Source organism: Pseudophryne corroboree, chromosome 4 (genome assembly GCF_028390025.1).
Source record: "Pseudophryne corroboree isolate aPseCor3 chromosome 4, aPseCor3.hap2, whole genome shotgun sequence".
NCBI classification, from domain to species: Eukaryota; Metazoa; Chordata; class Amphibia; order Anura; family Myobatrachidae; genus Pseudophryne; species Pseudophryne corroboree.
Genome location: NC_086447.1, coordinates 376,189,622 through 376,216,193, shown reverse-complemented (window position 1 = coordinate 376,216,193; position 26,572 = coordinate 376,189,622). Strand labels below are relative to the sequence as shown.

Genomic DNA, 26,572 nt, shown 5'->3' with positions numbered 1-26,572 from the left:
AGTAATGTTCCATCCCTCTCCGGAACCAGATCACGCCTTCAGCTCCCTACTCCTTCTCACTATAATGGGAATCCAAAGAGTTGCAGTGGTTTTCTTAATCAGTGCGAGGTACATTTTGAACTCCTTTCATATAACTTCCCTACGGATCGGTCCAAGGTGGCATACATTATTTCTTTGCTCGAGGGTTCAGCGTTGGATTGGGTGTCTCCGTTATGGGAGCGATCTGATCCACTGGTTTCCAGTTACACCAATTTTATTACGTCATTCCGGAGGATCTTTGATGAGCCTGGCAGGATGACCGCTGCCTCTGCAGACTTGCTCCGTGTCCGACAAGGCTCTCGTTCAGTAGGACAGAATGTGATTAACTTTCAGACCATAGCATCAGAACTGCGCTGGAATAATGATGCCCTCCGGGCTGCCTTTTGGAACGGACTCTCTGATCGTCTAAAGGACGAGTTGATCACTAGAGATTTGCCTGATTCCCTAGAACAGTTGATCTCGCTCTGTGTAAAGGTGGATCTTCGCATGCAGGAACGAGGTGGCGAACGTAGACGGTCAGATCGATCAAGGGTCCGATCTTTTCCGTCCAAGCAAACGGTTATTCCGAGTCCTGACGAGCCCATGCAGATTAATCGATCCCGGCTGTCTCCAGAAGAACGTCAGCGTCGTCGTGAGGGTGGTCTCTGCCTCTACTGTGGAGCCGCTGATCATTTTCTTAAGTTTTGCAAGTCTCGCCCGGGAAACGGGCAGTCCTAGCTTTTTTCTGGAGGAGTCGAGCTAGGGGTTTCTTCTAAATCTTCTCCGTCAGTGGACTGTTTACTCTCCGTGTCTCTGTTTTCTGGGTCAATAGACAAGCCCGTTAAGGCCCTATTGGACTCAGGGGCTGCAGGGAATTTTATTTCCCTTTCCTGTGTCCAGGATCTGGGTTTTCAGTTACGGTCGTTCGAACGACCTATTACGTTGACTGCTATTAATGGTACCCAAATTTCTAACGGTCTGATTTCAAGTTGTACAGTACCAATCAAGCTGCAAGTGGGAGCTCTGCATCAAGAACACCTGGAGTTCTTAGTGATTCGGGAGATGCCCCACGATCTGGTTCTTGGCCTTCCTTGGCTTAAACTTCACAACCCTCATGTCGACTGGAGTTCGACGCAAATAACATCTTGGAGTCCATTTTGTCATTCCAATTGTCTCACTCCTGTCTACCCGCTCCGTGTATCTTCCAAGTCAGATGAAGGGCTCATTCCGGAGGCCTATCGGGAGTTTTCAGACGTATTCTCGGAACAGGCGGCTGACCAGTTACCACCGCATAGACCCTGGGACTGCCCCATTGAGCTCATTCCGGGGAAAATGCCACCTCGGGGTCGCACTTATCCCCTATCATTACCCGAGACCCAAGCTATGTCGGACTATATCAAGTCTAATCTGCAGAAAGGATTCATCCGTCCCTCTACCTCCCCGGCGGGGGCGGGTTTCTTTTTTGTGAAGAAGAAGGACGGAGGGCTGAGACCATGTATTTACTATCGTGGTCTAAATTATGTCACCATTAAGAATAAGTATCCTTTGCCGCTCATCACGGAGCTTTTTGATAGAGTTCGAGGAGCCCGAGTTTTCACCAAGCTCGATCTAAGGGGAGCTTACAATTTGATACGTATCCGACAGGGGGATGTATGGAAGACAGCCTTCAATACCAGGGACGGGCATTACGAGTATCTGGTAATGCCGTTTGGCCTCAGCAACGCCCCAGCCGTCTTCCAGGGATTCATTAATGAAGTCTTTTGGGATATGCTATACCTAAGTGTAGTGGTATATTTGGATGACATTCTGATATTTTCTAAGAATCTCACAGAGCACAGAATGCAGGTCAAGGAGGTACTTCTTCGATTGCGAGAGAACCATCTTTATGGTAAGATTTCCAAATGCACCTTTGAGGTCCCTTCCATTCCATTTCTTGGTTACATCATTTCGGGCACGGAGCTTCGTATGGATCCAGAGAAACTCACTGCCATTCGGGACTGGACTCAGCCTCTTTCCTTGAAAGCGGTACAACGATTTCTGGGTTTCGCAAACTATTACCGGAAGTTCATAAAGGGATTCTCTACCATAGTGGCACCTATCACTGCCCTAAGCAAGAAGGGTCTGACCCAAGTCATTGGTCCTCTGAAGCTGTAGCAGCGTTCGTTCAGTTGAAGGCAGCCTTTATGTCCTCTCCAGTACTTCAACAACCAAAGTTTTCTAAATAATTTTTTTGGGAGGTTGATGCTTCCACGGTAGGCATAGGTGCCGTGCTTTCACAGTACGCTCCAGACGGGAAGTTACATCCATGTGGTTTCCATTCTCGCAAGTTCTCTCCTGCTGAACGGAATTACACCATTGGAGATAAGGAGCTTTTGGCAATAAAATCTGCCTTAGAGGAATGGAGATATCTTTTGGAAGGTGCTAAACACCTAATTACAATTTTCACTGATCACAAGAATTTGCTGTACCTCAAGACGGCCCAGTGCTTGAATCCCCGTCAAGCTAGATGGGCGCTCTTTTTTACTCGGTTCTCGTTTGTTATTAGTACCGGGCTGGGACTTTTAACACCAAGGCTGATGCTTTGTCCCATTCCTTAACGGCTTCGGATGAGGAGAATTCTGTTGAGAGGGCTTTGAGTCTCAATCCAGTTTCTATGCCAGCGGCTCCCACCGCTCTGGACCCTCCTCCTGGGAGAATGTCTGTGCCAGCTAAATTTCGACCGAGGTTGTTGCAGTGGGCTCATATTTCCAAGTTTTCCGGTCACCCTGGAGTTCAAAAGATGTGGGAGTTTCTACGAAGATATTACTGGTGGGACACTATGAAGAAGGATATTCAAGATTATGTCAGCTCATGTCCTCAGTGTGCTCAGCACAAAATTCTTCGTCTGCCGCCTGCAGGGTTGTTGCATCCACTGTCCATTCCTAGGAGGCCATGGACTCATATCTCTATGGACTTTGTCACCGAATTGCCTCTCTCCAAGGGTCCAAGGGTCATAATACTGTCTGGGTAATTATTGACCGTTTCTCTAAAATGGCGCATTTTGTACCTCTGACAGGGTTACCATCATCTCCCAAGTTGGCCTTGCACGGGTTACCTCAGGAAATTGTCTCTGACCGGGGAGTACAATTCACTGCAAGATTCTGGAGAGCTCTCTGTACGGCCTTACAAATAAAACTCAAGTTTTCATCTGCTTACCATCCACAAACCAATGGGCAGACTGAACGCGTCAATCAAGATTTGGAGACTTTCCTCCGTGTTTATCTCTCTCCCTCGCAAGACGACTGGGTGGAACTGTTGCCATGGGCCGAGTTTGCCCATAATCATCTGTACCACTCTTCGACTGGTGAATCCCCATTTTTCATTAATTAAGGATTCCTTCCTCAAGTTCCAGAATTGCCCATTTGTCCTCCGGAGGATGTTCCTGTTGCAGCCTCTACTCTCCGGCACTTCAATCAAATTTGGAGTCAAGTTCATGCTAACCTCAAGAGAGTCTCCAGCCGCTATAAGTTCTTTGCGGATAGGAAGCGACGAGCAGCTCCCCAGTATAAGGTTGGTGACAGGGTATGGCTCTCTACCTGCAATCTTCGGTTAAGGGTGCCCACTATGAAGTTTGCTCCGAGGTTTATTGGTCCTTACCCCGTGTTACAAGTCCTGAACCCGGTTGTCTGCAAATTGGGATTGCCTTCCCACCTCCGGATACCAAATTCCTTCCATGTCTCTCTCCTTCGCCCCCTTATTTTAAACCGGTTCCATTCAAAATCCCTGAGGCCAACCTCTGCAGAGACTGAAGCTGGAACGGACTTTGAAATTAAAGCTATTCTTGACTCTCGTTACCTCCACAAGAATCTACAGTATTTGGTGGAGTGGAAAGGTTTTGGCCCCGAGGAGAGGAGCTGGGTTAAGGCTACTGAAGTTATGGCTCCCGGACTGGTGCGGATTTTCCATTCCAGACATCCAACAAAACCTGGAAAGTGTCCGGGGGCCACTCCTGGAGGAGGGGGTACTGTCACACGCCAGAGGCAGGCGGCGTTCACCGCGCTTACCCCTGCGTGCCTGCTGGTCGGTGTTGCGGCCTCCGCCTTCGGTGGTCCACGGGCTTCGGCATCTGGCTGGCGCGGCTCCCGGTGGTTCCCCAGGGCAGGGGCGCCGACATGACATCCGGCATCATGTGGGCGGGGAACTGGTGACGTCATCAGACTGTTCCGCCAATCCTGCGGAGGCGGAAGATTCAAAGTCAGACGCCGGGCAGAGCCTCGGCGCCTGAGTATCGTCTTTTCCCCTGAAGTGGATGCCAGTGCTCCTGTTCTCGGCGGATCTCTCTGCAGTAATATCCCAGTGTCTCCGGCATTTTCAGGTGTCAGTTGTTGCACAGCTTCCAGCGTTCCCAGCCGCGGCTGGGTTCCACTGCGCTCCAGTCACCAGTGCTTCTTGGAGTCAGCGTGGGCTGCAGGTTAAACTCCGCTCTCAAGTTTTGCAAGTTACCAGTGCCTTTAAACACCGCTCTCAAGTTATACAAATCCTCAGCGTCCTTTAACCCTCGCTCTCAAGTTATACAAGTCCTCAGTGTCTTTAACCATCGCTCTCAAGTTATACAAATCATCAGTGTCTTTAACCCCTGCTCTCAAGTTCTTCAAATCACCAGTGTCTTTAACCACCGCTCTCAAGTTCTTCAAATCACCAGTGTCTTTAACCATCGCTCTCAAGTTCTTCAAATCACCAGTGTCTTTAACCACCACTCTCAAGTTCTTCAAATCATCATTGTCTTTAACCACCGCTCTCAAGTTCTTCAAATCACCAGTGTCTTTAACCACTGCTCTCAAGTTCTTCAAATCATCAGTGTCTTTAACCACCGCTCTCAAGTTCTTCAAATTATCAGTGTCTCTAAAACCATCACTCATAAGTTCTTCAGTCACCAGTATCTTTTACCATCACTCACAAGTACTTCCTGGACATTTCTCCATACGTTCCTTCTCTGTTATGTGACATTGTGTTGTCCTTCTCCTGCAATAAAGTTCTTCAATAATTTTATCAAGCCTTACTGTCAGTCCTGTATGATGAAGACCTATATCAGTCCATCCCTGTTCCGACCTAATTGTGGTTCCTCTTCCTTACCATCGGAAGAACCCCCGAGTTCACAACACCCCCAACCTAGGTCAGTGACAGGCAGCAAGCTTTATGTCCTCTTCCCTGGGCGTTCCTGTCATTTGTTTGGGTGACTATTATACTGTCCTGGATCCTTTACTGGATAGGGTTTCCATGGCATCCCCCAGACCGTAATCAAAGAGGACTGGTTTCGCACATGTTGTTTCTGAGCTTGGCTTGATTGATGCCTGGAGGGTGAGGCACCCTCAGTCGAGAAAATACTCCTGTTTTTCACACTCACACTCCTACTTGTGTAGAATTGACATGGCCCTACTTACAAAAGATCTCTTACCCAGGTTACAGCATATTAAATACAAAACTAGGGGTATCTCTGACCACTCTCCCATAGTTCTTAGTTTAGATTTGAACTCCCAACATGGTCAGAATATATGGAAACTTAACCCCTTTTGGCTGACTCGTATGGGGGAGGGGTCTGAACTTGAGAAGGCTTGGCAAGAATTCTTTGAGATTAAAACTGAGGGGGTGTTGGGAACTACTCTTTGGGATGCATTTAAGGCCTTTTTGAGGGGGACCTTGATAAAGAGGGTTGCTAGTTTGAATTAATTTTATATAGAGCAGGAGGTAGAGCTGGAAGACCTATGTGTCTCCACCGAATTAGCGTACCTAAGTGATGGTGGTAGAGGCTAAGACTGTAGAGCAATTTAAATATGCTTGGGATAGGCATATGAATATCCTTACAAAGAATTAAGGTTCAAAAAGGCTTGAGATTGCCTAAAGGAAAAAAAAAGGGGCAGACTAGATGGGTTATGTGGTTCTTATCTGCCATTAAATTCTATGTTTCTATGAAGGGCTGGAGTCCGCTAGATTGACCTGGCTGCCAGCTCAGAAAGTTGGAGGGAATATTTAGAAGAAATGACTCCTTATAAGTAGAGATGAGCGGGTTCGGTTTCTTTGAATCCGAACCCGCACAAACTTCACTTTTTTTTTCACGGGTCCGAGCGACTCGGATCTTCCCGCCTTGCTCGGTTAACCCGAGCGCGCCCGAACGTCATCATGACGCTGTCGGATTCTCGCGAGACTCGGATTCTATATAAGGAGCCGCGCGTCGCCGCCATTTTCACACGTGCATTGAGATTGATAGGGAGAGGACGTGGCTGGCGTCCTCTCCATTTAGATTAGATTTAGAAGAGAGAGAGAGAGAGAGATTGCTGTGATACTATAGATTAGAAGAGAGTGCAGACAGAGTTTAGTGACTGACGACCACAGTGACCAGTGACCACCAGAGACAGTGCAGTTGTTTGTTTTATTTAATATATCCGTTCTCTGCCTGAAAAAAACGATACACAGTCACACAGTGACTCAGTCTGTGTGCACTGCTCAGCCCAGTGTGCTGCACATCAATGTATTGTATATAAAGCTTATAATTGTGGGGGAGACTGGGGAGCACTGCAGGTTGTTATAGCAGGAGCCAGGAGTACATGATAAATAATATTATATTAAAATTAAACAGTGCACACTTTTGCTGCAGGAGTGCCACTGCCAGTGTGACTAGTGGTGACCAGTGCCTGACCACCAGTATATTAGTAGTATTGTATACTATCTCTTTATCAACCAGTCTATATTAGCAGCAGACACAGTACAGTGCGGTAGTTCACGGCTGTGGCTACCTCTGTGTCGGCACTCGGCAGGCAGTCCGTCCATCCATAATTGTATTATAATATATACCACCTAACCGTGGTTTTTTTTTCATTCTTTATACCGTCGTCATACTAGTTGTTACGAGTATACTACTATCTCTTTATCAACCAGTGTACAGTGCGGTAGTTCACGGCTGTGGCTACCTCTGTGTCGGCACTCGGCAGGCAGTCCGTCCAACCATAATTGTATTATATACCACCTAACCGTGGTTTTTTTTTCATTCTTTATACCGTCGTCATACTAGTTGTTACGAGTATACTACTATCTCTTTATCAACCAGTGTACAGTGCGGTAGTTCACGGCTGTGGCTACCTCTGTGTCGGCACTCAGCAGGCAGTCCGTCCATCCATAATTGTATTATAATATATACCACCTAACCGTGGTTTTTTTTTCATTCTTTATACCGTCGTCATACTAGTTGTTACGAGTATACTACTATCTCTTTATCAACCAGTGTACAGTGCGGTAGTTCACGGCTGTGGCTACCTCTGTGTCGGCACTCGGCAGGCAGTCCATCCAACCATAATTGTATTATAATATATACCACCTAACCGTGGTTTTTTTTTCATTCTTTATACCGTCGTCATACTAGTTGTTACGAGTATACTACTATCTCTTTATCAACCAGTGTACAGTGCGGTAGTTCACGGCTGTGGCTACCTCTGTGTCGGCACTCGGCAGGCAGTCCGTCCAACCATAATTGTATTATATACCACCTAACCGTGGTTTTTTTTCCATTCTTTATACCGTCGTCATACTAGTTGTTACGAGTATACTACTATCTCTTTATCAACCAGTGTACAGTGCGGTAGTTCACGGCTGTGGCTACCTCTGTGTCGGCACTCGGCAGGCAGTCCGTCCAACCATAATTGTATTATAATATATACCACCTAACCGTGGTTTTTTTTTCATTCTTTATACCGTCGTCATACTAGTTGTTACGAGTATACTACTATCTCTTTATCAACCAGTGTACAGTGCGGTAGTTCACGGCTGTGGCTACCTCTGTGTCGGCACTCGGCAGGCAGTCCGTCCATCCATAATTGTATTATAATATATACCACCTAACCGTGGTTTTTTTTTCATTCTTTATACCGTCGTCATACTAGTTGTTACGAGTATACTACTATCTCTTTATCAACCAGTGTACAGTGCGGTAGTTCACGGCTGTGGCTACCTCTGTGTCGGCACTCGGCAGGCAGTCCGTCCAACCATAATTGTATTATAATATATACCACCTAACCGTGGTTTTTTTTTCATTCTTTATACCGTCGTCATACTAGTTGTTACGAGTATACTACTATCTCTTTATCAACCAGTGTACAGTGCGGTAGTTCACGGCTGTGGCTACCTCTGTGTCGGCACTCGGCAGGCAGTCCGTCCAACCATAATTGTATTATAATATATACCACCTAACCGTGGTTTTTTTTTCATTCTTTATACCGTCGTCATACTAGTTGTTACGAGTATACTACTATCTCTTTATCAACCAGTGTACAGTGCGGTAGTTCACGGCTGTGGCTACCTCTGTGTCGGCACTCGGCAGGCAGTCCGTCCAACCATAATTGTATTATAATTTATACCACCTAACCGTGGTTTTTTTTTCATTCTTTATACCGTCGTCATACTAGTTGTTACGAGTATACTACTATCTCTTTATCAACCAGTGTACAGTGCGGTAGTTCACGGCTGTGGCTACCTCTGTGTCGGCACTCGGCAGGCAGTCCGTCCATCCATAATTGTATTATAATATATACCACCTAACCGTGGTTTTTTTTTCATTCTTTATACCGTCGTCATACTAGTTGTTACGAGTATACTACTATCTCTTTATCAACCAGTGTACAGTGCGGTAGTTCACGGCTGTGGCTACCTCTGTGTCGGCACTCGGCAGGCAGTCCGTCCAACCATAATTGTATTATAATATATACCACCTAACCGTGGTTTTTTTTTCATTCTTTATACCGTCGTCATACTAGTTGTTACGAGTATACTACTATCTCTTTATCAACCAGTGTACAGTGCGGTAGTTCACGGCTGTGGCTACCTCTGTGTCGGCACTCGGCAGGCAGTCCGTCCAACCATAATTGTATTATAATATATACCACCTAACCGTGGTTTTTTTTTCATTCTTTATACCGTCGTCATACTAGTTGTTACGAGTATACTACTATCTCTTTATCAACCAGTGTACAGTGCGGTAGTTCACGGCTGTGGCTACCTCTGTGTCGGCACTCGGCAGGCAGTCCGTCCAACCATAATTGTATTATAATATATACCACCTAACCGTGGTTTTTTTTTCATTCTTTATACCGTCGTCATACTAGTTGTTACGAGTATACTACTATCTCTTTATCAACCAGTGTACAGTGCGGTAGTTCACGGCTGTGGCTACCTCTGTGTCGGCACTCGGCAGGCAGTCCGTCCAACCATAATTGTATTATAATATATACCACCTAACCGTGGTTTTTTTTTCATTCTTTATACCGTCGTCATACTAGTTGTTACGAGTATACTACTATCTCTTTATCAACCAGTGTACAGTGCGGTAGTTCACGGCTGTGGCTACCTCTGTGTCGGCACTCGGCAGGCAGTCCGTCCATCCATAATTGTATTATATACCACCTAACCGTGGTTTTTATATACCACCTAACCGTGGCAGTCCGTCCATAATTGTATACTAGTATCCAATCCATCCATCTCCATTGTTTACCTGAGGTGCCTTTTAGTTCTGCCTATAAAATATGGAGAACAAAAAAGTTGAGGTTCCAAAATTAGGGAAAGATCAAGATCCACTTCCACCTCGTGCTGAAGCTGCTGCCACTAGTCATGGCCGAGACGATGAAATGCCAGCAACGTCGTCTGCCAAGGCCGATGCCCAATGTCATAGTACAGAGCATGTCAAATCCAAAACACCAAATATCAGAAAAAAAAGGACTCCAAAACCTAAAATAAAATTGTCGGAGGAGAAGCGTAAACTTGCCAATATGCCATTTACCACACGGAGTGGCAAGGAACGGCTGAGGCCCTGGCCTATGTTCATGGCTAGTGGTTCAGCTTCACATGAGGATGGAAGCACTCAGCCTCTCGCTAGAAAACTGAAAAGACTCAAGCTGGCAAAAGCACCGCAAAGAACTGTGCGTTCTTTGAAATCCCAAATCCACAAGGAGAGTCCAATTGTGTCGGTTGCGATGCCTGACCTTCCCAACACTGGACGTGAAGAGCATGCGCCTTCCACCATTTGCACGCCCCCTGCAAGTGCTGGAAGGAGCACCCGCAGTCCAGTTCCTGATAGTCAGATTGAAGATGTCAGTGTTGAAGTACACCAGGATGAGGAGGATATGGGTGTTGCTGGCGCTGGGGAGGAAATTGACCAGGAGGATTCTGATGGTGAGGTGGTTTGTTTAAGTCAGGCACCCGGGGAGACACCTGTTGTCCGTGGGAGGAATATGGCCGTTGACATGCCAGGTGAAAATACCAAAAAAATCAGCTCTTCGGTGTGGAGGTATTTCACCAGAAATGCGGACAACAGGTGTCAAGCCGTGTGTTCCCTTTGTCAAGCTGTAATAAGTAGGGGTAAGGACGTTAACCACCTCGGAACATCCTCCCTTATACGTCACCTGCAGCGCATTCATAATAAGTCAGTGACAAGTTCAAAAACTTTGGGTGACAGCGGAAGCAGTCCACTGACCAGTAAATCCCTTCCTCTTGTAACCAAGCTCACGCAAACCACCCCACCAACTCCCTCAGTGTCAATTTCCTCCTTCCCCAGGAATGCCAATAGTCCTGCAGGCCATGTCACTGGCAAGTCTGACGAGTCCTCTCCTGCCTGGGATTCCTCCGATGCATCCTTGCGTGTAACGCCTACTGCTGCTGGCGCTGCTGTTGTTGCCGCTGGGAGTCGATGGTCATCCCAGAGGGGAAGTCGTAAGCCCACTTGTACTACTTCCAGTAAGCAATTGACTGTTCAACAGTCCTTTGCGAGGAAGATGAAATATCACAGCAGTCATCCTACTGCAAAGCGGATAACTGAGTCCTTGACAACTATGTTGGTGTTAGACGTGCGTCCGGTATCCGCCGTTAGTTCACAGGGAACTAGACAATTTATTGAGGCAGTGTGCCCCCGTTACCAAATACCATCTAGGTTCCACTTCTCTAGGCAGGCGATACCGAGAATGTACACGGACGTCAGAAAAAGACTCACCAGTGTCCTAAAAAATGCAGTTGCACCCAATGTCCACTTAACCACGGACATGTGGACAAGTGGAGCAGGGCAGGGTCAGGACTATATGACTGTGACAGCCCACTGGGTAGATGTATGGACTCCCGCCGCAAGAACAGCAGCGGCGGCACCAGTAGCAGCATCTCGCAAATGCCAACTCTTTCCTAGGCAGGCTACGCTTTGTATCACCGCTTTCCAGAATACGCACACAGCTGAAAACCTCTTACGGCAACTGAGGAAGATCATCGCGGAATGGCTTACCCCAATTGGACTCTCCTGTGGATTTGTGGCATCGGACAACGCCAGCAATATTGTGTGTGCATTAAATATGGGCAAATTCCAGCACGTCCCATGTTTTGCACATACCTTGAATTTGGTGGTGCAGAATTTTTTAAAAAACGACAGGGGCGTGCAAGAGATGCTGTCGGTGGCCAGAAAAATTGCGGGACACTTTCGGCGTACAGGCACCACGTACAGAAGACTGGAGCACCACCAAAAACTACTGAACCTGCCCTGCCATCATCTGAAGCAAGAAGTGGTAACGAGGTGGAATTCAACCCTCTATATGCTTCAGAGGTTGGAGGAGCAGCAAAAGGCCATTCAAGCCTATACAATTGAGCACGATATAGGAGATGGAATGCACCTGTCTCAAGTGCAGTGGAGAATGATTTCAACGTTGTGCAAGGTTCTGATGCCCTTTGAACTTGCCACACGTGAAGTCAGTTCAGACACTGCCAGCCTGAGTCAGGTCATTCCCCTCATCAGGCTTTTGCAGAAGAAGCTGGAGGCATTGAAGAAGGAGCTAACACGGAGCGATTCCGCTAGGCATGTGGGACTTGTGGATGCAGCCCTTAATTCGCTTAACAAGGATTCACGGGTGGTCAATCTGTTGAAATCAGAGCACTACATTTTGGCCACCGTGCTCGATCCTAGATTTAAAGCCTACCTTGGATCTCTCTTTCCGGCAGACACAGGTCTGCTGGGGTTGAAAGACCTGCTGGTGACAAAATTGTCAAGTCAAGCGGAACGCGACCTGTCAACATCTCCTCCTTCACATTCTCCCGCAACTGGGGGTGCGAGGAAAAGGCTCAGAATTCCGAGCCCACCCGCTGGCGGTGATGCAGGGCAGTCTGGAGCGACTGCTGATGCTGACATCTGGTCCGGACTGAAGGACCTGACAACGATTACGGACATGTCGTCTACTGTCACTGCATATGATTCTCTCAACATTGATAGAATGGTGGAGGATTATATGAGTGACCGCATCCAAGTAGGCACGTCACACAGTCCGTACTTATACTGGCAGGAAAAAGAGGCAATTTGGAGGCCCTTGCACAAACTGGCTTTATTCTACCTAAGTTGCCCTCCCACAAGTGTGTACTCCGAAAGAGTGTTTAGTGCCGCCGCTCACCTTGTCAGCAATCGGCGTACGAGGTTACATCCTGAAAATGTGGAGAAGATGATGTTCATTAAAATGAATTATAATCAATTCCTCCGCGGAGACATTGACCAGCAGCAATTGCCTCCACAAAGTACACAGGGAGCTGAGATGGTGGATTCCAGTGGGGACGAATTGATAATCTGTGAGGAGGGGGATGTACACGGTGATATATCGGAGGGTGAAGATGAGGTGGACATCTTGCCTCTGTAGAGCCAGTTTGTGCAAGGAGAGATTAATTGCTTCTTTTTTGGGGGGGGTCCAAACCAACCCGTCATATCAGTCACAGTCGTGTGGCAGACCCTGTCACTGAAATGATGGGTTGGTTAAAGTGTGCATGTCCTGTTTTGTTTATACAACATAAGGGTGGGTGGGAGGGCCCAAGGATAATTCCATCTTGCACCTCTTTTTTCTTTTCTTTTTCTTTGCATCATGTGCTGATTGGGGAGGGTTTTTTGGAAGGGACATCCTGCGTGACACTGCAGTGCCACTCCTAGATGGGCCCGGTGTTTGTGTCGGCCACTAGGGTCGCTAATCTTACTCACACAGCTACCTCATTGCGCCTCTTTTTTTCTTTGCGTCATGTGCTGTTTGGGGAGGGTTTTTTGGAAGGGACATCCTGCGTGACACTGCAGTGCCACTCCTAGATGTGCCCGGTGTTTGTGTCGGCCACTAGGGTCGCTAATCTTACTCACACAGCTACCTCATTGCGCCTCTTTTTTTCTTTGCGTCATGTGCTGTTTGGGGAGGGTTTTTTGGAAGGGACATCCTGCGTGACACTGCAGTGCCACTCCTAGATGTGCCCGGTGTTTGTGTCAGCCACTAGGGTCGCTAATCTTACTCACACAGTCAGCTACCTCATTGCGCCTCTTTTTTTCTTTGCGTCATGTGCTGTTTGGGGAGGGTTTTTTGGAAGGGACATCCTGCGTGACACTGCAGTGCCACTCCTAGATGGGCCCGGTGTTTGTGTCGGCCACTAGGGTCGCTTATCTTACTCACACAGCGACCTCGGTGCAAATTTTAGGACTAAAAATAATATTGTGAGGTGTGAGGTATTCAGAATAGACTGAAAATGAGTGTAAATTATGGTTTTTGAGGTTAATAATACTTTGGGATCAAAATGACCCCCAAATTCTATGATTTAAGCTGTTTTTTAGTGTTTTTGGAAAAAAACACCCGAATCCAAAACACACCCGAATCCGACAAAAATAATTCGGTGAGGTTTTGCCAAAACGCGTTCGAACCCAAAACACGGCCGCGGAACCGAACCCAAAACCAAAACACAAAACCCGAAAAATTTCAGGCGCTCATCTCTACTTATAAGTTACTTTATACTTCCCACTCATTATACGCTACTGGTGACTGGCCAGGTAGTTATTTAGCCTGTTTAGCGAGGGGTGAGCATAACTCTAGAACAATTGTGGAGACACAGTGCTCAGATGGCTCACTACTGACGCAGACCCCAGACATTGCGTCTGAATTTGTGTCGTACTACCAGCACTTGCACTAGACTGGTCTGTGACCTGGAGTAACTGCGTAATTATATTCATGATATTCCCCTCTCTCACGAGTCATGGCTGGGAGCTATTAGATGCTCCTTTAGCGCTGGATGAGTTTGAAGCAGCTAGATTAGTTTAAAGCAGCTATTAATGCGTCGCCTAGCGGCAAAGCATCTGGTGTTGATGGAATCCCCACTGTACTCTATAAGAAACACATAGATTTCTTTGTCCCTCATTTACATAATATTTTTATGCAGCTGCTTGAACATGGTTCTCTCCCTTCCTCCATGTCAGAGGCCTTGATTGTGGTTATACCCAAGCCAGATAAAGACCCTAGGAGTCCTGAATCCTACCAGCCTATTTCGCTATTGCCTACCGATGTGAAGATTCTGGCCCAGGTCTTGGCTGCCAGATTGTTACTCATATTATCCACCCTATGCAAACGGGTTTTATGCCTGCCAAGTCCACTTCTATCAACCTCCGTAGATTGTTTACCCACTTGCAGGCTTCCCATGGGGACTCCCATATCTCCGTGGTTGCCTCTCTTGATGCTGCTAAGACATTTGATTCTGTCAAAAGGGAGTTCCTATTGGACACTTTGCGCGGATTTGGCTTTGGCCCTAAATTTATTAAATTTGTTCAGTTGCTTTACTCTGCTCCAGTAGCTAGGATCTCTCTTAATGGCTATGTCTCTCAGTCTTTTCCCCATTAAAGAGGTACCAGACAGGGTTGTCCTCTCTCCCCTATCCTGTTTGCCATGGCTATAGAGCCTCTGGCATGTCTGATTGGGAACTGTCCTGATATTCAAGGGTTGCGCGTAGGCTCTAGGGAGGAAAGGATTGCTCTCTAGGCTGACAACATTTTGCTTATTGTCCATGACTAGGTCAACTCTATGCCTAGGCTCTTTGATATCATTAATACATTTGGCCATTACTCAGGCCTTTTAATCAATTTGTCGAAATCCAGTATTACACCCCTTAGGGGTAGAGCTCCTTCTGTCTCCCCGATTCCTCTCCCGCTAAAATGGGTGGACTCCTTTAAATACTTAGGTATTTGGGTGACTAACAACCCTAGGCAGTATATTCCACTCAACATAACCCCGCAGGTATCCTATCTCTGGTCTAAAGTTTCAGTCTGGGGCAAGCTACCACTGACTGTTGCCGGTAGGTTCAATTTGACTAAAATGGTCTACCAGCCTAAACTCCTGTATGCTCTCCACCACTCACCGGTTTATATCCCACAAACATTCTTTAGACAAATTGATAGTCTTCTATCCTCCTTAGTCTGGGCTAATAAAAGGGCTCATTTAAAACTGACGACCCTGACTAGGTCTAGGGCTTCTGGGGGTCTAGCCCTCCCCGCTTTTAGGACTTATTACCTTGCCGCTCAATTGGCACATATCTGGGAATGGTTAAATGTGGATAACTCTTCCTCTTTGCACTCCCAACTGATAGAGCGGATTCATCCAGGAATGAAGCCTTTGCACCTGTTGCTTGCTGGGTGTGCACGGATGTTCAGACCTACCCTACTTAAACAAGCCATTCTTATATGGAAATTAGTGCATACTCTTATACATGGACAGGGATGGGATCTGGACACACCCCTGGACAATGTCTATGGGCTTCCTGAACTCTCCTCCCTACAAGTCCGGGATACATGGGGGCGGTGGGGTGTTCATTCCTTGGGGAAATTTATAGTGGTAGTGTGTTCAAACCTTTTCAAGATTTACAACAGTCCCAAAGACATTTTTTTTCCAGATATCTCCTGCTACGTCTCGCTCTGAAGGCCCAGTTTCCGATATCCCCTCCGATGCTCCAGGACTCTCCAGTTAAAACTATGATAACAGATAGGGCCAATTCTCATTTAGTCTCTGTTTTCTATAATGAAATTCAACAGGTGCAACATGTTGACCAATTGCCCTTACTGAAACTACATTGGGAATCTAACTAAGGGCCTATTTCGGAGGATCTATGGTGACTAGCCTTGGGTGCCCCCCGTTTTGCTACTTTGACAGTTAGTTACCAACAAATTCAATTCTATATATTGCATAGCATTTACCTCAACGTCTCTGTCATTTCGGGGGTGTTCATTGCCCGAACTGCCCCAAATGTAGGTCTCCTGAGGGTACTTTCTGGCACTTATTATGGTCCTATCTAGTCACGTTTTGGGGGAATGTCATTGATGCTCTGGCTAATACTGGTGTACCGCGTGATATCCTTACTCCACTCATATGTACCCTGTCAGCTATTGATGAAGAAGTCATGGACACCAATGGTAGGTGCTACATTAATTATCTCTGTGTCCTTGCTAAAGTCTGCATTGCTAGGTTATTGCTAGCCAAGGATCCTCCGCAACTCTGAGCCTGTATCTCTTTAGTGAATGAGACACTATCACTTGAGAAATTTGTATACCTGGCCAGAAGTGCGGAGAAGAAATATATGAGTGTTTGGGCTCATTGGTTGGACTCCCCATACTTGAACAGAGCTTAATGTAGGGACACTCTAGACCAGTGGTTCTCAAACTCGGTCCTCAGGACCCCACACAGTGCATGTTTTGCAGGTCTCCTCACAAAATCACAAGTGAAATAATTAGCTCCACCTGTGGACCTTTTAAAATGGGTCAGTGAGTAATTAATACACCTGTGCACTTGCTGGGTTACCTGCAAAACATGCACTGTGTGGGGTCCTGAGGACCGAGTTTGAGGATCCCTGCTCTAGACTGATAGCCTTAGGTGAGTTTTTTGCTCTATAAGCGGTTATTTATACATATAGGCTACTGTTAATCAATTGTGGTTGGCCCCACTTAACCTCGCCGTCTACCGCAGACCACAAAGTTCCCACCATTGGATATAATGTAGTGCCGCTGCGCTACATTGTATCCACAGTGTGCCGCCTGACTGACAGTGCAGAAGCGCACAGCCAATCAGTAGAGTGCCATGACGTGGCGCTCCCTGATTGGCTGAAGGGACCCTCTTTGACAGGAGTCATGGGGGGTCCCGACATTTAGGCAAAGGGGTTCCATGTGTAAACATGGATCCCCTTTCAGTTCGTGGACCGGGTATTTTGTTTTTTTATTTTAACAAGTACGTGGATTATAACTTTGAAGAAGAGGACCGATCTACACCGGATTCTTTGTAAGTATAATTTTATTTACAGGTACCCATGGATTCTACTGGACAAGAGGACCGAGTGCTTCGTGTCAACATAGGTAAGTATGTATGTATGTATGTAAGTGTGCATGTACGTTCATTAAACTTTTACTTTCACAGTGTCTGTGTGCTGCTTTTTTTTGGGTATTTTTTTGTAGTAGAACTGCAGGTACCAGCGGGCCTGTTTCCCCCCCGCATGCTGGTACTTGTGGTTCTCCAAGTACCAGCTTGCGGGGGAGGCTTGCTGGGACTTGTAGTTCTGCTACAAAAAACAATAATCTATTTTTACACAAAAGGCTATCAGCCTCCCATCCACCGCCCACGGATGGTGGGGAACAGCCTCGAGCTTCACCCCTGGTCCTTGGGTGGCTGGAGGTGGGGACCCCTTGATTTAAGAGGTCCCCACTCCTCCAAGGTACCCCGGCCAGGGGTGACTAGTTGGGGATTTAATGTCAGGGCCGCAGGGACCAATATAAAAGTGTCCCCCGGCTGTGATATTATCTCTCTGACTAGTGGAGCCCGGTGCTGGTGTTAAAAATACGGGGGACCCCTGCGTTTTTTGTCCCCCGTATTTTTTGCACCAGGACCAGGCGCAAAGCCCGGTGCTGGTTGTTTAAATATGGGGGAACCCCAGTAATTTCCCCCCCTGTATTTTTACAACCAGGACCGGCTCAAAGAGCCCGAGGCTGTTTATGCTTAGGAGGGGGAACCCCACGCAATTTTTTTTTTTAAAACTATTTCACACCGCTTCCCACTGATAAACATGCACGGTTCTCACTGATCCGTGCATGCCTATCAGAATACGGTAAAAAAAAGCAGGTCTATTTCAAAACTGCTTTTTTTTACGATTTGTACTTTTTCACGGCAGTGTTTGGCTATTGCCGGCAGTGATTGTGAATACGATTTTTAATAAATTACGGAGTTGTATAAAATAACAGGCGTGTTTGACCGATGGTATATTCATTCATATTTTTTTCTTTGCCTTCCAAAAAAATACGAATGCCCTCATCACTGCCGAGATTTTAGTTTAGTAAATTCCCGAGATAATACTTTGAAGAAAAAACTCAAAATCGGTCAAAATTGGGAGATTAGTAAATACACCCCTTAGAGAGAGATAAGGTGGACGGAGATAAAGTACCAACCAACCAGCTCCTGTCATTTTTCAAATACAGCCTGTAACACGGCAGTTAGGAGCTGATTGGCTGGTCCTTAATCTCTGGCTACTTTATAATTCTACAAGTCTTAGTACATGGATCCAACAGTCTCCAAATACTTCTCTATCAATCCGATCGAGTATCTGTGGGATGTACTGGAAAAAAACAAACCTGAGCCATAGAGGCTCCACCTTGCAACTTACAGGTCATAAAGAATCTCGTCATTGTATAGTGGGGTCAGGGCCAAGATGACACGATCGTGCTGCCATGCCCCCCCCCCCCCCCACACACACACACACCACCACCACCTACCTTTGCCACACCACACCGTCCACTGTGCCGACCTGGCTGCCCCCTCCCGAGATGAGCTTTATGGTCATGCTATGACAGGGCATGCCTATGTCACATTTGCTGCAGTCATATAAATTTGTCTGGAGAAGTTTTGAGGAACCTGCAGTGTCTTAGGACCTAATACAGACCTGATCGCTGCATCAAAAAATTCTGTAATAGGCAAAACCATGTGCAGTGCAGGGGGGGCAGGTATAACATGTGCAGAGAGATTTCTAAATTGCAGTGTAAGAATAAAGCAGCCAGTATTTACTCTGCACAGAAACAAAATAACCCACCCAAATCTAACGTTCTCAGCACTTATTATATCTGCCGCACCTGCAGTGCACAAGGTTTTGCCCATTAGAGAAAGATATTGCTTTTGCAATCAGGTCTGAATGAGGCCCTTAGTTGGGAAAGATAATGATGCTACCTGGAATGCAAACATAACAAAAACCACTAGGTGGCAGCATTGGTCATGTTGTAATGCGTTAAACAGCATTTCTGTATATAACAGCAAAACTTGTAAAGAAAACAAAATGCCTATTTCAGATTTGGAAGACAAGGTCAATTATTACCAGTTATTTATATTACCAGTTATTTATAAAGCGCACACATATTCCGCAGCACTTTACAGAGAATATTTAGCCATTCACATCAGTCCCTGCCCCAGTGGAGCTTACAATCTATATTCCCTATACAGGGCTGGCTCCAGGCATGTTCCAATAGAGCGGCCGCGCAGGGCGCCACCCTTAATGGGCGCCGCATGCTTGCGCCGCCATATTGGAACCTGGCTGGAGCAGTGGAGAGCACCTATGACCGGCTGCTGCAGCACACAGCGATCCGTACATGATTAATCCATTCCCGGCCCACTCGCCTGCTAATAGTGGTAGTAGGTAGCCGCTGCCTAGCGACAACAGCAGTGGACCGCCGCGGCTGACTGTTTGTGGTGTGCCTGCTGCCCCGTACCGATGATGAGTCATCGAGGGGGAGTGCTGTGGGCGGGCCGCGGACTGAATCTAAACTACCCAGGCTGTGCGCGCTGACGCTGTACGGCGGCAGCGGCTCCGGCGTCTGACGTCAGGCGCCGGCGGCGCCGCACAGCGCACATCTCACATAGCACGCTGAGCCGATCAGACCTTAGCTTAGAAGTTAGTCTGCGGACCGCCCACAGACCACAGTACTCCCCCTCATGAGATGAGTCATCGGCACAGGCAGCCACTGATAGCCAGGAGGGGAGCCGGACTCACTGACTCTGGAGGTGGGACACTGCTGCAGACTGCCTGGCCGCCGCCTTCCCTTCCTCCTGCAGCTGCTTAACACGTGACATCACACGCAATGACAGTGCACACGTGAGTCACACAGAGACCAGTCCAGACCAGTTCTGCTTTGCTGTGTCACACGCCATGGTGCGGTCGGGTGGAGGTGGAAAAAAACAGCAGGGTGCGGATAGATAATAATGCCAGCCAGCCAGAGCCTGCCAGATGCTGTTTAACTATTAACATAGCAGGTAATGCCAGCCAGCCAGAGCCAGATGGCAAATGCTGTTTCACTATTAACATTACATACTGAATGATTCTGAAGATTTTTAGGTTACAGAAATATAATTGCTTAAAGCTAAGATTGATGTTCCCTAAAGAATTAGCTCACTTTATAAATCAATTAAAAAAATGACAGCGCATGTGCATTTTTGCATAGCAACATTTCTTGTTAAATTATCCATTCTCAATACTATATATTACTTCCCAAACATCTTTATGGCCCCAAAAGAGAGTGAGTCATGTGACCTATCATGATTCACAAAGCAGATAATACGCCATACAGGAATGTGGCTGTGCTGCTTTGTGTGGCGCTTCGTTCGTTGAATCATGAGTGGGACTTAGTTAAGTCCCATACACATTAGACGATGTCGCTCTGTGAGCGACATCGTCTAATGTTTCTCCCTCCCGACTGTACACACTGAGTGATATGACCGCTCATATCGCTCAGTGATGTCACGCCTCCGCCAGCCCTGCATGAAGGTCGTGGACGACAGTCCAGATCCTGCATGCATGCCCTACCGACAGCAACAATTGTTGCTGACCTGCGGGGCCGCGCATCGGTCATCGCTGGCGACATACACACTTGACGATAAAATGAGCGCCGTCGCTCATTTTATTGTCAAGTGTGTATGAGCCTTTTGTTATTTTTATCCCAGTTGTCAAGTGTTGGGTGGTATTATTTTCATGTTTATAAGCAGTCAGGCCTCTAATATTTTCACAATGCATATATATTGGTCATAAGTTAAGAAGACATCGTTGTTAATAGTGGATGGATGTTTATTTAATTTACTATTAGCTCTTCCACTTATACCCCTTTCACACCGCCGGCGCCACCCCTGAACATGGGTTATTGGCACATGAATGCGCATAACCCGTGTTCATGTGTGGTGTGAAAGGTGACAGGGTGTAAATACCGGGTCGAGTGACCCGGTATTTCAGCCCAGGTCGAGAGCGGGGTTGAACACGTGTTCAACCCGGCTTACTGGGCGGTGTGAACAGGAGCTCGGTCGATGCGACCCATTTCCCGTTCACTATTTGTGATCTCCAAGCTGCGCCCCCACCGCCGCTGCGTCAGCAACAATATGCTGGGCTGCTAACTGGGGTGTGAAAGGTGCCTGAGGCGGGTCGCACCCTTAGGTTAAATTGTGTGGTGAGGGACCATATTTGCTTCTATTTGTCCACATATTTTATGATTGTCAGCCACAAGCACTGGTTTTGCCTATTACATTGACCATAATTGTAATTGTTCCTAATGCATCAACCCAGGGTGCCTAGGCACACAGTTTGAGAACCACTGCCATATAGTGTATTTGCATTGCATGAACTACCTTGTAAAAATTCTAACCATTTATTGCAGAGTTGTCGTTTTTTTGTGGCTGACCCAGAACCAAAGAATACAGGAAGTTTGTCCGCCAGGTGTACACAGCCTCATCCCATTCTTTTGGAAGCAGTTCAGCCAAGTCTCTCAGGTACTGCGCCATGCTAACTTTTTTTTTAAATAGGGACAAGGTGGCTTCTTTCTGGCTTCGGACATATAGGGGGTGATACAACTGTTTTTTTTTTGGACACCTAAAGTAATGTGCACCTATTAAAGCAATTCAGTGGTTGCTCTGATCAGGTGCTCATTACTTTTTCATCTCCCAAATAGATGTGGTTTAGCCACGAATAGTGGCTGATCCCATCTTAAGTAGACCCACAATGCAAGAAGCCCCATATTGGCATACAAATGGGACATTTTTTGCACATTTCTGCTTGCCACCTCAGGAGACAGTCAGCAGAAAAGTCTGTGGCAGTGGTGATCACTCCCAAACAGCGGAACAATTGAATTTGCTGCTGTTGGGCGCCACCTACTTGGCCGGTGCCTAAGAAACAATTGAATCACCACTTTATAGAATGTGGCTGCAATGTGGGCATGAGCTACCTTGTATTTCTATCTATTTTGCCTATTTTATTGCAGTGTTGTTTTTTGTGGCTGACCCAGAACCAAAGAAGACAGGAAGTTTGTCTGCCAGGTGTACACAGCAGCATCCCATTCTTTTGGAAGTAGTTCAGCCAAGTCTCTCAGGTACAGTATGCGCCATTCTAACTGTAATTTTTTTATAGGGACAAGGTGGCCTATTCCTGTCTCAGGATATGTAGAATAGGGCTGTAATGTGGTCTTAAATTATGTTTTTTTTAAAAAAAAACATTTGCCTACCATTTTTCTGCAGTATAGTCAATTTTGTGTGGCTGGCTGTTACAGAACAGATGCAGAGGGATGAAGATTGAAAATTTCGACCATTTGAAAGCTCCAGGATAGATCTTCATACTCGCTTATTTAAGGTAATATGCTTTTCGCTCTTTTTTTTTTATTTTTTTATTATTATTACACCCTGATAGGTTGTTGCCCTGTCCTGAAACGTTGGAGGTTTTAGGCTGTTTATTTAATTTTGGATTAAAGTATATTTTACCCACTAACAAACATAGAGTAATATCATGGGGGGATTTCAATTGGGCATTGTGCATGGTCTTCTATAGGAACGGGAGACTATCGCAGCAATTCAATGTTCTGATCTGCTGCACATTAGCCGCAGCAGACAAATGTTTTCACATCCTCCAGGAAAGCAAGAAAAAATGTGTGAAAAGTCCATATTAATGTCGCTCAAAGCACCCAAATCCAGACTTTAGATGCACAATCATGATTTTTACATGGGTTTAGCTGCTTTGCGTCGCTAAACTCTAAGCTGACAGACCATCAGACACATTGATTACCAATGGGCATATGATCATAGCAACAATGGAATTGCTCTGATAGATGCCCCTTTGTGTAGATGGTCAGCAGAGTGCATGAAAATCAATTGAATTCCCCCCACAAATTTAGCTGAATGTATGGATTTTGGTTACAATAGAATACATAAACATGCAGAATTGGGTAATTGAAAATCCTGTCATACAATATGTATTATAGTTTTTTTTACTTTTTTTGGTATGACTGTATTTACATATAACCACCAAATCTCTCTCATGCCATTTTTGTTTCAAAGTGAATGTAAAAATGAGGGAAAATAGCATAATGAGTATTCTAGTTGAAACATATTTATTAGTTTAAAAAAAAAAATTAAACAGTTTGCAAGTCCATATACTGCCTTGTCCTTTTCCCCTCAGAGCTATGAGCTATTTGATTTTCAGATAATATTTCCATAGCTAGCCTATGTTTTAAGTTTAGGGTTTGCTAAATACATTTTTTATTTACAGATTTAAACAGTCTTCAAAAATGGCAAATACTGGTAAAAAGAAACCATCCGGTGCAGAATACAGAAGAAGAAGGGCAGAGAAGGAAGCTGAATTTCAGGAAAATAGAAAGAAATTTATGAACCTGCAAGACTATTTTACATCGTCTAATGCTATAGCTGTGAATGAAAAGTCTAATGAAGAGTTGCCTGCAACTTCTGTGATATCTTCAATGTGTGACTAAAATAACAATATTGCAGATATTTCAGAGAAAGATGAACCAGATTTGCAGTCTGATGTTTCTGAAGTGGTTGATGTCGAAACATATGCAACACCTCTTCTGAATCTATCAGACCCTGACGTATGGCCTAAATGTCTTAATACTAAAATTATAGATCAGTTGGTTGTTCAAGGTCCACAACAAGTTCAGCTTAAACAATATCCGCGTGATGCAAATGGTCGTCATTTCTCAAATGTTCATTATAGTCGTATACTTCCCAATGGTGAATGTATACAACGAAGATGGTTAATGTATTCCGAAACGAAAGATTGCATATTCTGTTTCTGTTGTTTATGTTTTGATCGTAGCTCAAGATCATTTTTAGGGAGTGTAGGTGTCAATGATTGGAGTCATGTGTCTGCAATCCTCAAAGCACACGAAAATGTTTCAAGTCACATGTTGGCTTATCAGTCATGGATAGAAACTGAAAAAAGACTTAATTCTGGAAACACAATTGATAGAGTAGAACAACTGTTAATTGTGAAAGAATCAGAGCGTTGGTCAAACGTTTTGAATAGATTGATGAATATAATTCTGTATCTTGCAGAAAATAATATAGCATTTTGTGGTTCTTCGGATAAATTGTATACCAAAAACAATGGAAAATACTTGGGTCTTATTCAGTTATTGGCAAAATTTGATCCTGTTATGCAAGAACATGTTGGTCGTATTTTGAAAGATGAACTGTCAGTTCATTACTGTGGAAAGAATATTTTAAATTAACTTATTCAACTAATGGCTGAAGAAGTTAATTCTAAAATAATCTCCTTCATACAAAATGCGAAATATTTTTCAATAATTGCTGACTGTACACCAGACATAAGTCATGTTGAACAATTATCTTTGACTATAAGGTATGTTGACCTAACAAATAACAATGTTGAAATCTGTGAACGGTTCTTGGGATTCACCCCAATAGTCGACTCCACTGGTAAAGGTCTTTCAGATGTTCTCCTGAAATTGCTTGAAAAAAATTAAATCGACTTGAAACATTGTAGAGGTCAGGGATATGACAACGAGGCAAACATGAAAGGGAAAAATAGTGGAGTCCAAAAGAGAATCTAAGAACATAATCCACTGGCATTTTTTATGCCTTGCGGATGCCATAACTTGAACCTTGTGCTGTGCGATGCAGCAAAATCCTCTGTCAAATCTTTGTCTTTATTTGGAATTGTTGGCCGATTATACTCTCTTTTTGCTGCTTCCGTTAGTCGTTGGCAGATTTTGAATGACCATGTAATTTCTTTTACTCTAAAAAAACCTAGCGACACACGTTGGGAGGCAAAAATTTCCAGTGTGAAAGCGGTTCGATACCAAGTTGCAGATATTCATGATGCACTTATTTCTCTTTCTGAAAAAGAGGAAAAACATGACCATGAAATTGCACATGAAGAAATTACTTTATCTTGTCAGCTGAAAGATTTTAGTTTTCTTGTTTCGTTGGTGATTTGGTACGATATACTTTTTCAAGTAAATGTAGTCAGTAAATCGATGCAGAGTCAGAGTATGGATGTAATAAAAACCGTGGAATTAATACACGGTTGTATCAAGTTTTTGGAAGAATATAAAAAAAATGGCTTTGAGAATGCTATATCAAGTGCCAAAGAGCTTGCAAAAGTTCTTGAAGGTGTCCCTGAATTTCAAGCAACAAAAAGAATACGTTATGTGAAACGACATTTTGATTATGAGAGTAGAGATGATCAAATTGCTACAACACCTAAGAAACAATTTGAAGTTGAATTTTTTATTACATTGCTTGACGTAGCTATTATGTCAGTTCGAGAGAGATTTCAGCAACTTAATCAGCATGCTGAAACATGGGGTTTCCTTTACAAGATAACTGAATTACCAAATAGAGAGCAGCTTGAAAAGCACTGCAGTGATCTCCAGCTTGCTCTGACTACTGGTGAGGATGCAGATATTGAAGGTGGTCCTCTATGTGATGAACTGATCAGTATCCAGAAGTTTGTAGAAAACATGGCAATGCCAACTCCACTCAACACACTGAATTTTATCAAAACATCAAAGCTAGAAGATCTATATCCAAATACATGGGTTTCTTTGAGAATCTTATTAACAACACCAGTTTCTGTGGCTACTGGAGAGAGAAGCTTCTCAAAATTGAAATTAATAAAAACTTATCTGCGATCCTCTATGTCTCAAGAAATGTTGAGTTCATTAGCAACCCTTTCGATTGAAAATGATGTATCTCCAAACAGATTTTGCAGAATTGATCAAAAGTTTTGCTAATAAAAAATCAAGAAAAGTCGTTTTTTCTTGAGGATGAATATTTTCTATATAATTTTTTTTTTTTACTGAATATTCCTATATTGGATATTTTTGAGTGTTGGAGTCTTTAATGGATCTATGCCCAGAGCAGTCTCTTCTTTTTTGTCTACTCAGGCTGTTGTATTGTTGAGAGTCTTTAATGGATCTATGCCCAGAGCAGTCTCCTCTTCTTTTTTGTCTACTCAGGCTGTTGTATTGTTGAGAGAGTCTTTAATGGATCTATGCCCAGAGCAGTCTCTTCTTTTTTGTCTTCTCAGGCTGTTGTATTGTTGAGAGAGTCTTTAATGGATCTATGCCCAGAGCAGTCTCTTCTTTTTTGTCTTCTCAGGCTGTTGTATTGTTGAGAGTCTTTAATGGATCTATGCCCAGAGCAGTCTCCTCTTCTTTTTTGTCTTCTCAGGCTGTTGTATTGTTGAGAGATGCTTTAATGGATCTATGTCCAGAGCAGTCTCTTCTTTTTTGTCTACTCAGGCTGTTGTATTGTTGAGAGAGTCTTTAATGGAACTATGCCCAGAGCAGTCTCTTCTTTTTTGTCTTCTCAGGCTGTTGTATTGTTGAGAGTCTTTAATGGATCTATGCCCAGAGCAGTCTCTTCTTTTTTGTCTTCTCAGGCTGTTGTATTGTTGAGAGTCTTTAATGGATCTA

At 45.0% G+C, this 26,572-nt stretch overlaps 1 protein-coding gene across 1 annotated transcript; it reads left to right on the top strand.

The window, feature by feature from the left end:
* Positions 1-19,995: 19,995 nt before the first annotated feature.
* Positions 19,996-25,888, top strand: LOC134911440 (uncharacterized). Its single transcript, XM_063919648.1, has 6 exons — positions 19,996-20,117; positions 21,506-21,617; positions 22,106-22,213; positions 22,359-22,470; positions 23,383-24,339; positions 24,844-25,888. The coding sequence occupies exons 5-6, from the start codon at positions 23,888-23,890 to the stop codon at positions 25,886-25,888; spliced, it is 1,497 nt and encodes a 498-aa protein (XP_063775718.1). The 5' UTR covers positions 19,996-20,117; positions 21,506-21,617; positions 22,106-22,213; positions 22,359-22,470; positions 23,383-23,887.
* The last annotated feature ends 684 nt before the right edge of the window (positions 25,889-26,572 follow it).

What these genes read in the sequence shown, in the direction of transcription:
- LOC134911440 (XM_063919648.1), top strand. Translation starts at nt 23,888, where the DNA reads ATGTATTCCGAAACGAAAGATTGCATATTCTGTTTCTGTTGTTTATGT. An exon ending in GAACTGTCAGTTCATTACTG is followed by an intron (nt 24,340 to 24,843) that starts TGGAAAGAATAT and finishes TTTTGCTGCTTC; the next exon opens with CGTTAGTCGTTGGCAGATTT.